The sequence below is a fragment of the Numenius arquata genome, unplaced genomic scaffold, assembly GCF_964106895.1.
Source record: "Numenius arquata unplaced genomic scaffold, bNumArq3.hap1.1 HAP1_SCAFFOLD_1754, whole genome shotgun sequence".
Classification (NCBI taxonomy): domain Eukaryota; kingdom Metazoa; phylum Chordata; class Aves; order Charadriiformes; family Scolopacidae; genus Numenius; species Numenius arquata.
In genome coordinates this window covers 1-11005 of record NW_027415035.1, presented here as the reverse complement: position 1 = coordinate 11005, position 11005 = coordinate 1, and the positions used below count along the sequence as shown (strand labels likewise).

General features: G+C 71.5%; 3 protein-coding genes across 4 annotated transcripts; 2 read left to right on the top strand and 1 right to left on the bottom strand.

Annotated features, from left to right (window-relative positions):
- Positions 1–195: 195 nt before the first annotated feature.
- Positions 196–1179, top strand: BLOC1S1 (biogenesis of lysosomal organelles complex 1 subunit 1; the record flags this gene model as incomplete). Its single annotated transcript, XM_074167439.1, has 2 exons — positions 196–328; positions 1069–1179. Coding segments are annotated over 2 exons (244 nt in total), but the record flags the coding sequence as incomplete, so codon positions are not given.
- A 1658-nt stretch (positions 1180–2837) lies between these two features.
- Positions 2838–5915, top strand: RDH5 (retinol dehydrogenase 5). Its single transcript, XM_074167436.1, has 4 exons — positions 2838–3162; positions 4170–4428; positions 5195–5358; positions 5595–5915. The coding sequence occupies exons 1-4, from the start codon at positions 2850–2852 to the stop codon at positions 5816–5818; spliced, it is 960 nt and encodes a 319-aa protein (XP_074023537.1). The 5' UTR covers positions 2838–2849; the 3' UTR covers positions 5819–5915.
- Positions 5916–6301: 386 nt separating this feature from the next.
- CD63 (CD63 molecule) lies at positions 6302–9763 on the bottom strand. 2 transcript variants are annotated; one of them, XM_074167437.1, is made up of 8 exons: positions 9717–9763; positions 9381–9454; positions 7534–7722; positions 7361–7435; positions 7157–7252; positions 6900–7046; positions 6715–6798; positions 6302–6592 (listed from the first exon to the last, which is right to left on the bottom strand). In XM_074167437.1, the coding sequence occupies exons 2-8, from the start codon at positions 9444–9446 to the stop codon at positions 6527–6529; spliced, it is 723 nt and encodes a 240-aa protein (XP_074023538.1). In that variant the 5' UTR covers positions 9447–9454; positions 9717–9763; the 3' UTR covers positions 6302–6526. The 2 variants fall into 2 exon arrangements, with proteins under 2 accessions (XP_074023538.1, XP_074023539.1); XM_074167438.1 differs by lacking the exon at positions 9381–9454 and having other exon boundaries at positions 9717–9756.
- Positions 9764–11005: the final 1242 nt, after the last annotated feature.

Here is an 11005-nt window from a genome sequence, read left to right as displayed (position 1 = left end):
AAAACCCCCACCCTGGGGCCCCCCACTCCCTCCCCCAGCCCTTCTAATGTCCCCCCCAAGTCCTTTGGTTTCCCCTCTCCCCTCGACCACCTCCTTCCCAGGGACCCCCCCACCCACCCCGGGGGCCGCTGGGGTTGGACCCCAACCCCCGTGTGTACCCCCCCCCCCCCCCCCCCGTGTGTCGCCCCCCCAAAGGGTGGCTCAGGCCTACGTCAACCAGCGGAAGCTGGACCAGGAGGTGAAGACGCTGCAGGTGCAGGCGGCCCAGTTCGCCAAGCAGACGGGGCAGTGGATCACCATGGTGGAGAACTTCAACCAGGCCCTCAAGGTGTGTGTGTGTGGGGGGGTCCCATCCCATTTTACCCCCTTTCTCCACACAGGGGTCACCCCCTACCCCCTGGGGGCGTGGGGATGGGGGTGGATTTCCCTCTGGGACATGCGGAAAAGCAGCCCCAAGGGAAGCCCCCCGGTGTCACCAAGGGTTGGGGTCCTGCGCCCGGCGTGTGCTGGGAGACCACCACCAGTATGGTCCAGCCCCCCCTCCCCCCTGTGCACAGTACCAGTGAGTGGGTGGGCTGCATCCCCAGCCCCACCGGGAGCCCACCACCACCATGGTCCAGCCCCACTGGGAGCCCACCAGCCCGCTCCAGCCCCCCCAGTGCCAGTGGGTGGGTGGGCTGTGTCCCCCAGTCCCACTGGGATCCCACCAGCAGTATGGTCCAGCCCCCCCAGTACCAGTGGGTGGGTGGGCTGCATCCGCAGTCCCACTGGGAGCCCACCAGCCCAGTCCAGCCCCCCTCCCCGTGCCAGTGGGTGGGTGGGCTGTGTCCCCCAGTCCCACTGGGAGCCCACCAGCCCAGTCCAGCCCCCCCCCCAGTGGCAGTGGGTGGGTGGGCTGCACCCCCAGCCCCACGGCTCCAGGCCAGAGCAGCCTGGCAGCCCCCCATGGGGACCCAGCCAGCCCCGAGCCCCTGCAGAGCTGCGGCTGCCAGAGGGTGGGGACACACACACCCCCCCCAAAATCCCCACCAGCAGCCCCCTGACACCCCCCCAACCCCATCCCGGCAGGAGATCGGGGACGTGGAGAACTGGGCGCGCAGCATGGAGCTGGACATGCGGACCATCGCCACCGCCCTGGAGTACGTCTACAAGGGGCAGCTCCAGCCCTCCTGCTCCTGAGACACCCCCCCCGGACTCCCCCCCCCTGCCGTGGGGACCCCCCGGTACCGGAGCAGAATAAAGCGTGTGGAGGCCGGGCCAGGCACAGCCCTCGCTGCCCCCCCCCCCCCACTAAGCCCCCTCATCCTCTTTTCCGCTTAACCCGGGCTCTGAGGCCCCTTTTTCTCCTGGACAAAGGGTCCCTTCTGGCTCTAATCCCCCCGGGGGGGGGGCAGCTCGGCCCCCCCCAGCTCCCTTCTCCCAGGGCTGCAAAGGGGACCCCGGGGGGGGGTTTACATCCCCTTGGTGGGGAGGGGGGGGGGGTCACCCTCCCTCCTGGCCACAGTCAGGGGTTCCCCCCCATGGTGAGGGTCCTCCAACAAGGCGAGGGGTGTCCCGGCACCCCCACCCACCCAAATCCACACACACCCCCCCCGGAGGTGCAGCCGGTGGGGGGGGAAGGGGGGGGCTCGGCCCGCGGTGAACTTTGGCTGCAGGCGCTGCCCCGGCGCAGGGGGAGGAGCGGCCGCGGCCCCCCCGGCTCAGACGGCTTCTGCCGCCGCAGCCGCCGCAGCGCCCGGAGCCCTCTGCCCCCCAAAAGGTAGGTGGGGGCTCGGTGGGTGGGCTCCCCCCTGCGCCCCGAGCCCTGCCGTGGGTCTGCCCCATGGCTGCGGTGAGATGAGTCTGTCGAGTCTCAGCACCCCGGGACCCCACACCGTCCAGGCTGGGGAGGGGGCTGCTGCCCGTCCCCTGCCCTCACGTGGCTCCGGGGACCCAGGGCAGATGTGGGGTGTCCCCCCACAGCCCCCCCAGGGTGGGGAAGGCGGGGGGGGGAGTGGCTGCCTCCCCACTCAGGGGGGCCGGCCTGGACTCTGCCATCCCAGCCCCACAGCAGGGAGTGGGGGGGGGTCATAACCCCTGGCCAGCACCCACTGCTGGGAGCAATGAGGGGGTGCTGACACCCACAGATACCCCCCCCAAACAGGGCTCCTGGAGGGGACACACACCCCCCCCAGACACTCACAGGGGGTGAGGGGCGGGACGTGGGTGCAGGGGGGGTCCCAGTGGTGACAGTCAGCTCCCCGTGCGGGTCAGGAGCAGAGGGCACCCAGGGTGGGCAGGAGGGGGACAGGGTTAAGCCAGGGAGGGGGGGGAAGCAGCTGGGACACCTCTGGCCCCCCCCCCACCCCCCCATCACCGCACGTGGGGCGCTGGGTCCCGGCCAGGCGGTGACGCACGGCCCCGGCTAATCCCCGGCACCCGCCACCAGGTCGGTCCCAGACTCCTCCGGGGGTGGGAGGGGGTGGGGGGCAGGCATGGGGTGCTCGCCCCCACCCCGGGAGGGTGACGTGGGGTGCTCACCCCCCCCACCCTGCAAGGATGGGGCCCACCCCCCGGGGGTGCCCCACGGGCAGAGGGGGAGACCCATGTGGGACGATCCTCAGTGCCCCCCCCCCCCCCCCGCCTTTTCCCACCCTTCACTTCGGGGGTGGGGGGGTGGTGACCCCTGTGGTGTGGGGGCAGGGGATCTGGGGGTGTGGGGCAGGGGATTTGGGGGTGCACGGCTTTACCCAAAGAGCCTGGGTTCAACTTGGGTTTGACCTGGTGGTGGGGTGGGGTGGGGGGGGGGGGCGACACAGCCCAGTGTTCCTCTCCCACCACCCGTCCCACAGCCCCCCCCCCCCCCCGCCATGTGGCTGTACCTGGTACTGGTGGCACTGGTCTGGGCACTGGGCTGGCTGGTGCGGGACCGGCGGACGCTGCCCTCCGTCAAGGACAAGCACGTCTTCATCACCGGCTGCGACAGCGGCTTCGGCAACCTGCTGGCCCGCCGGCTGGCCCGCAGGGGCTACCGGGTGCTGGCCGCCTGCCTCACCCAGAAAGGGGCCGACGGCCTCCAGCGCGGTGGCCATGGCCACCTCCGCACCACCCTGCTGGATGTCACCCGCTCCGACAGCATCCGCCGCGCTGTCGAGTGGGTGCAGGCGGAGGTGGGCGAGAAAGGTGAGGGGGGGGGAAGCCAGGGGTGGGGGGTGTGCGCGCTATGGGGCAGGATGAGGACTCAGGGAGGTGCCTGGGGGGGGGGACATGGGGTCCCACAGGAGGTGCTGTGGGGCAGGATGGGAGCCAGGGAACTGCTGGGGGGGACATGGGGTCCCAGAGGGGGTGCTGGGGGGGGGCACGTGGGGGTCCCAAGAGAGGTGCTGGGGACCAGGAGGAGGGTCCCAGGGAATGTGCTGTGGGGCAGGATGGGAACCGGGGAGGTGCTGGGGGGGGGTACATGGCATCCCAGGGGATGTGCTATGGGGCAGAATGAGGACCCAGGGAGGTGCGGGGAGGGGGGACATGAGGTCCCAGGGGACGTGCTATGGGGCAGGATGGGAGCCAGGGAACTGCTGGGGGGACATGGGGTCCCAGAGGGGCTGCTGGGGGGGCAGGATGGGACCTGGGAGGGTGCTATGGGGCAGGATGGGGTCCCAGGGAAATGCTGGGGGGGACATGGGGTCCCAGGGAAGGTGCTGGGGGGCAGGATGGGACCCGGGGAGATGCTGGGGGGGGGGGGGAGCAGGATGGGTGGTCTCAGAAGAGATGCTGTAGGGCAAGAGGATGGGACCCCCCCCCAAGGGGTGCTATAGGGCAAGGCAGGGAGCCCTGTAGTGGGGGTATAGGGCAGGATGGGGGGGTCCCCAGGGAAGTGCTGTGGGACAGGACTAGGGGTCTCTGGGAAGGAGTTACGGGGGGGTCCCACCAGGGCAGTCCAAGGTGAAGAACAAGGGGCTCTGGGGCAAGAGGGGTCCTGGCAGGGGATGCTGTGGGGCAGGTGGGGGTCCCCAGAGAGGGGCTGGAGGGGGGTGAAGGGGGGTGTCTACAAGGTGCTGTGGGGCAGGATGGAGAGGAGGGTCCCACCAGGGGTGGTCTGGGGGTCCTGGGGGAGGCGCCATGGGGCAGGGACACCGCAGAGGGGACGGTGTCCACCATGCTGACCTCCCCCCACCCTCCCCACCCCCCAGGTCTCTTTGGGCTGGTGAACAACGCGGGGGTGGCCAACCCCATCGGCCCCACGGAGTGGATGGGGATGGAGGACTATCGCCAGGTGATGGCCGTCAACGCCTTCGGGGCCATCGAGGTGACCCTGCAGTTCCTGCCCCTGCTGAAGCGGGCGCGGGGCCGGGTGGTCAACACCTCCAGCGTCCTGGGCCGCCTCTCGGCCAACGGCGGCGGCTACTGCATCTCCAAGTACTGCGTGGAGGCCTTCTCCGACAGCCTGCGGTGGGTGCCGGCCCCCCACCCCCACAGCGTCCCCCCAGCCAGTGGTGGGCTCCTGGTGGGACTGGAAACAGAGCTCACCCACCCCATGGTGTCCCCCCAGCCGGTGGTGGGCTCCCAGTAGGGCTGGGGACGCAGCCCACCCACCCCACGGCATCCTCCCAGCTGGTGGTGGGCTCACAGCCCACCCTCCCACTGGCACTGGAAGGACTGGAGTGGGCTGGTGGGCTCCCAGTGGGGCTGGGGATGCAGCCCACCCACCCACTGTCACCAAGGGGGCTGGACCAGGTTGCTGGGCTCCAGGTGGGGTTGGGGATGCAGCCCATGCACCCACCAGTACTGGGAAAGGGCTGGACCATACTGGTGGTGGGCTCCCAGTAGGGCTGAGGACACAGCCCACCCACCCACCGACACTGGGGGGGGGGGGGCTGGACTGGGCTGGTGGTGGGTTCCTAGTGGGGCTGGACTGGGCTGGTGGGCTCCAGGTGGGGCTGGGGATGCAGCCCGCCCACCCACCCACCAGTACTGGGAAGGGGCTGGACCATACTGGTGGTGGGCTCCCGGTGGGGCTGAGGTTGTAGCCCACTCACCCAATGGCGCTGGGGAGCTGGACCGGGCTGGTGGCGGGCTCCCGCTGGGGTTGGGGGCGCAGCCCACCCACCCACTGGTACTAGGGGGGGGCCAGACCGGGCTGGTGGTGGTCTCCTGGTGTGGGGCTGGGGGTGCAGCATCTTCCCCCCCCCCCCCCGACGGCGGCGCGTCCCCGCAGGCGCGACATGTACCACTTTGGGGTGTCGGTGAGCATCGTGGAGCCGGGGTTCTTCAAGACGGCGGTGACCAACCTGGAGAGCATCGAGGCCTCCCTGCGGCTCCTCTGGGACCGGCTGCCCCCCGAGACCCGCCTCAGCTACGGGGAGGACTTCTTCCACCAGTGTGAGTGGGGCCGGGGGCTTCCCCCTTTCCACGCACCCCCCCACACCCCAGCCTTGGCACTTGGGGGGTGCGTGGGTGCGATGGGGTCTGTGGGTGGGATGGGGTGCTTCCTAAACACCCCCCCCCCTTTTCCTCACCCCCCCAGCCTTGGCCAGGGTTGGGGGGTGCATGGGTGGGATGGGGTGTTCCCTAACCCCCCCCACTCCCTTTTCCTTGCCCCCCCCTCCCCGACCCAGACCTGAAGGTGCAGCGGCTCATCATGAACCTGGTGTGCGACGCCGACCTCAGCAAGGTGACGCGGTGCATGGAGCACGCGCTGGGGGCCCGACACCCCCGCACCCGCTACAGCGCGGGCTGGGACGCCAAGCTCCTCTGGTTGCCCGCCTCCTACTTGCCCGCCTGCCTCGTCGACTTCGCCCTGGCCACCATCCTGCCCAAGCCGGCCCACCGCGTCCGCTAGTCCCCCCGCCGCGGCCACCGGCCACCCCCGGGGCTGCCAGAGCCCCCCCTTTCCCCACCGAGGCTGCAAATAAATCGCCCATCCTGGGTGCGGTGCGAACCCCCACCCCCCCGTGGTGCTTGTCGGGGGTCCCTGCGTGACTTGGGGACCACTGGTGGCGTTGCCGTGGCACACGGAGACCCCAGCCCTGCTGCAATCACGGGGTGGGGGGGGCTTTCAGGAGGGATTTCTGGGGGGGGGGACACACACAGCCATTGCCCTTCCACCAGCCCCGGCACAGCCCTGAGGCAAGCTGCCCCCCCCCAGCACCAGGCCAGATGTGTTGTGTGTCCCATGTCACACCCCCCCCGCCCCAACTCCCATTGCTCCCACTGGGACCAGTCCCTTCCTGGCTGGGAGGTTCCGGTGCATTCAATGGACAGGGCAGCAACTGGGGGCTACCCCCCCCCCCCCAGCCCGGTGAGCACAGGGGGACACACGGCTCTACAGAAGCTTTTCTCTTTATTTCCAAACCCGGGGACGCTCCTCTGGCCCCCCCAACACCCCCCCAACCCACAGAGGGGTCCAACGGGGGGGGGCGTTTGGCACTTGGGGCCCTGCCCTGGGGGAGCTTGCAGGGGGTGAGAGAGTGGGAGCAGCCCCTGAAGCCCCCCCGGGGGGGGGATAGTGAGAGGCGGGGGGGGCTGCAGCACCCACCGGGGTGGGGGGCTACATGACCTCGTAGCCGCTGCGGATGCCCTTCATCAGGCAGCAGGCGAAGATGATGCCCAGGATCTGGAAAGGGAGAGGGGAGGGGGGTGGTCCCCATCCTGCCCCACACGTGGCGGGGGGGGAAGGTGGGGAGGCTCAGCCCCACACTTTGGGGAGGGGGGGGGGGGCTCAGCCCCACGTCCTACCTCGAAGAAGGCGATGCCCAGCGCGACGGCAGCCACGATGAGGATGTTCTTCTTCATCCAGGCTTCGATGCTCTGGAGGCAGCCCTGGGGGAGCAGCGGGGGGGGGGGGGCGCTCAGGGGGCGGCTGGACCCCTCTGGCCGAGGTAGGGGGGGAGGGATACTGGGGGGTGGGGGGGGGTCCTCACCTTCTCGTAGACGGTGGCGGGGCTGGGGCGGAGGTTGCAGGAGGGGACGGTGGCGTTGCGGCAGCAGGAGCGGGGCACCGTGTTGTTGACCTTGAACTGCTCGATGGTGGCCCAGTCCGTGTAGTTGTTGGCTCCACAGCAAGCGAACTGGGCGGGGGGGGGGGGGGGGGGAACCCCACGGGGTCAGCGGGTGACCAAGCCCTGGCCCCCCCCATCCCCATCTCCCCCCCCCCCCAAGTGGTCACCCCGTTACTCACATCCCTCTGGAGCTCGTCCACCCCCTCCGTCAAGGGCTTGTCCTCCCCGTACTTGCGCATGGCGTCCCACAGCCCCTCCTCCAGCACCGAGCGGACCTGGGGGCACGGGGGGGGGGTATGGGGGGGGGGGTGTGTCAGTGGGGGGGGTCTGTAGCACCCGGGGGGGTCCACAGCACCTGTGCCCCATCCCCACATATCCCCCACCTTGTCCTTGAAGACGTATCCGGCGATGGCGGCGGCGATCTCCACCAGGAAGATGATGCTGAGCAGGACGGCGAACTGCGAGGGGTGGGGGGACACAGGGTGGGTGTCAGGGTTTGGGGGGGGGGGGATTAAGGTTGGGGGGGGAGGTGTTTAGGGCCCGAGGGGGTGCTCACCGTGGTGACCATGCAGTAACTCTCCTTCCAGGCGCCGCAGCAGCCGAAGAAGGAGATGAAGAAGATGATGATGCCCAGCACCAGGATGGCCACGGGGGTGCTGGAGGCGGAGGCGCTGCTGACCACCAGCGTCTTATCCAGGGCCACCTGGGCGTAGATGCCGATGGCGATGAGGGCCACCCCGCACACCTGGGGGGGGAGGAACAGAAGGGGTTGAGGTGCTGCCGCCACCCCACGGGGCCAGGAACCCCCCCCCCCTTGGGGGGTGGGGGTGTGTGTGGGGGGGTGTCACCGGCAGCGAAGCCTCATCCCCTTTCCGGGGAGATCAAGCAGCGACGGGGTTTGGCCCCAAATTGGGGACACCCTTCCTGGGGGTGATTGGGGGGGGGGGGGGGGGATGGGGGGTCTACTCTGTGTCCGTCCCCCCCCCCCCCCAGCCCAACACAGCCCCACCAGTGACGTCCCCATGGTGGGACGCTCCCCGGCCCCGCTGCGGCGAGGGGGGGGGCCAGGCTGGCGGCCGCGGGAACGCTGGGAAGTCCAGGAAGATCGGGAAGTCCGGCCTTCCGGCCACAGCGAGAGGCCTCGGAGCGGGGGGGGACACCCCCAGCGCCAGCCCCCCACTTGGGGGGGGTCCATGTGTGGATCCGGGGGTGCCGGGATGGGGGAGGGGGGGCACCCCAGGTACATGCCACCCCAGTGGACACCGTGAGCCCCCCCTCCCACGGGACCCGGACGCCCGCAGCCCCTCCCAGCACTGGGGCAGGAGTGGGTCCATCCCACCATCCCCCCCCCCGGCACCCCCCCACGGGTGGGACCCCCCTCCCCGGGCTCAGTTTCCCCATGGCGGTGGGGAGCCCCCCCAAAAACCGGTGCCCCCCCCCCCGGGCCCTGTTTGCTCGCTGGGCGTGGGCAAACAGAGCCCGGCCCGGCCGCCCACTGCACAAACACTCGGGGCGGCGGGGGCCGGGGGGGGGCTGGCGCCGGTGTCCCTGGCATGTCCCCCCCCCACACCCCCTGAGCTGGCAGGCGGCCCGACCCCCCCCTCCGGCCCTCCAGGGGTGACTCAGCCCGGCAGGACCAGGGTGGGGATGAGGACGAGTCACTCCCTGCGTGGGGGGGGACCGGGTGACGGCCAGGAAGGCGCCTGCCGCCCCCCCCCCACCCCGTGTCACACACACTCACACCCCCCCCCCCCCCCACGGCCGTTGGGCTCCTCATGCCTCTTTCTTCACCCCGACTTCCCCAAACCCTCGTCCTGCCCCGTGGGGGGACCCCGGCCGGGGCAGCCAGGAGCTGCGGGGAGGGGGGGGGACGGGGGACGGGACAGGGCCACCCGTTGGGTCCCCCACCCTGACCCCCCCCACCCTGACCCCGGGGCTGGGGCTTGCCTCGGCCAAGGCGCGCCAGCCTCGCCCTGCCCAGCCTCGTTACCCCTGGAGCCTACTGATGGCAGCGTGTGGCCACAACACTCCCCGCTGCCAGGCTTCTCCCCGAGTGGGCAGCGTGTCCCCCCCCCCTCGCCCCCCCCAGCACCCGCTACGACCCCCCCCGCCAGCACGGACCCCCCGGGTTCCCCATGACCCCCAATTTAGGGTCGGGAGGGGGGCCAGGGGGTGTCAAAGGGGCCGTATGGAGGGGGGGGGAGGGTGACGTCAGTGGGGGGGGGGACAATATTAGGGGGGGGCTGCTGCCTGCTATGAGGCTAGGGCGGCTTGTCGCCGAGGGGGGGGGCACAGCAAGGAAGGGCCTGTCTGCCCCGTTCTGCCGGTCCCAGCCCCCCCTCCGGCTCCGGTCCCCCCCCCCATTACCCCCCCCCCCCCCGCTGCCCCCCGACCCCCACTCACCCAGAAGATGAAGTTGAAGATGAAAACCAGGAACTTCACGCATTTCATCCCGCCCTCGACCGCCATGGCCCGTCCTGCGGGAGCCGCCGCCGCCTCAGCCCCGGTACCGGGCCCGGTTCCGGTCCCCAGCCCCGCCGCCCCGCTCCCGGTCGTCCCCCCCCCCCCGCCCCGGTCCCGCTCCCCTTGCCCGAGTCCCACCGTCCCGGTCCCCGCCCCGCTCCCGGTACCCGAGCCCCGGCGTCCCGGGACCGTTCCCGGTGCGCTCCCCGCCCGGTGCCGCTCCTTTCCCGGTCCCGGTGGTCCCGGTGCCGCCGCTCCCCCGCCCCGGGCGCTCACCGGCGCCGTTGCTCCGCCGCCCGCTCCCTTCGCTCCACGATCATGTGACGGGACCGGGGCGAGTCAACAGGAAACCCCGGGACCACCCCGGGACCGCCCCGGGACCGCCCCGGCCCCCGCCCCCCCCCGGGGCAGCACAGACACGCGGGGCGAGGGACGGAGCTTTAATGGTGCCGGGGGGGGGGGGTACACGGGGGGTCGCGCCGGGAGGGGACACACACACACACACCCACCCACACACCCCCCATCCCGCACCCCGGGGTCTGTGCCCCGTGTCTGGGGGTCCCGGCCACCCCGATCCCGGGGAACCCGCGCCCCTGGGTCCCTGTCGCCCCGTGTCCTGCGCCCCCGGGGGTCCTGGACACCCCTCACCCTGCACCCCAAAGTCCCAGCTGCCCCGTTCCCTGCACCCCGGGGTCCCAGCCGCCCTACGAAGAGCACCCCAGTGTCCTGGACACCCCGGGGTCCCAGCCCCCCCCCTGCATCCTGGGGTCCCAGACACCCTGTGTCCCTTGGTCCCTGCCACCCCGTGTCCCTGCACCCCGGGGTCCTAAATCCTGAACCCCAAAGTCCCACCCGGCCCATGCTCTGCACCCTAGGGTCCCAGGCACCCCCTACCCTGCACCCCAAAGTCCCAGCTGCCCTGTTCCTTGCACCCCAGGATCATGGTCACCCTGTACCCCTTGGTCCCTGCCACCATGTGTCCTGCACCCCGGGGTCCCGGCCCCCCTATAACCCGCACCCCGGGGTCCTGGTCCCCCTATAACCCGCACCCTGAGGACCCGGCCCCCCTATAACTCGCACCCCGGGGTCCCAGGCACCCCTTATACTGCACCCCGGGGTGCCGGCCCCCCCTATAACCCACACCCCGGGGTCCCAGGCACCCCTTACCCTGCACCCCGGGGTCCCGGCCACCGTGGGCTCAGAGCCCCGGCACGGTGGCCAGCGCGGCCAGCACGGCCTCCAGGTGCTGGGGGTGCACGTAGGCCACGAGGCCGCCCCCGGTTTGCCCAGCGCTCGGCCCCCGTCGCCCCCTCCGCCGGGCGGTTGTAGACCAGCTCGGGGGGGGTTCCCGGTGTCGCCCCGCCCGCCGTGCCCGCAGAGCCCCCGCCAAGGCCACCGTGCCCCCCCCCAGGGCCCGCAGGATGGCGTGGGGGGCACAGGCGTCCCAGGCGAAGGTGCTGCCCTCGGAGAGGACGTAGGCGTCCGCCAGCCCCAGGATGACGCAGAGCATCTTGTAGCCGGCGCCGGCGGCGAAGCGCAGGCGGTCCCCGCAGAGGGGTCCCAGG

Excerpts from the sequence above, each read along its gene's own strand:
- RDH5 (XM_074167436.1), top strand. The coding sequence starts at position 2,850 with ATGTGGCTGTACCTGGTACTGGTGGCACTGGTCTGGGCACTGGGCTGG. Across the intron at positions 3,163-4,169 it reads GGCGGAGGTGGGCGAGAAAG|GTCTCTTTGGGCTGGTGAAC; the intron begins GTGAGGGGGGGG and ends CCCACCCCCCAG. Across the intron at positions 4,429-5,194 it reads GCCTTCTCCGACAGCCTGCG|GCGCGACATGTACCACTTTG; the intron begins GTGGGTGCCGGC and ends GCGTCCCCGCAG.
- CD63 (XM_074167437.1), bottom strand. The coding sequence starts at position 9,446 with ATGGCGGTCGAGGGCGGGATGAAATGCGTGAAGTTCCTGGTTTTCATC. Across the intron at positions 7,723-9,380 it reads TCTTCAACTTCATCTTCTGG|GTGTGCGGGGTGGCCCTCAT; the intron begins GTGAGTGGGGGT and ends CTCCCCCCCCAG. Across the intron at positions 6,593-6,714 it reads TGGGCATCGCCTTCTTCGAG|ATCCTGGGCATCATCTTCGC; the intron begins GTAGGACGTGGG and ends CTCCCTTTCCAG.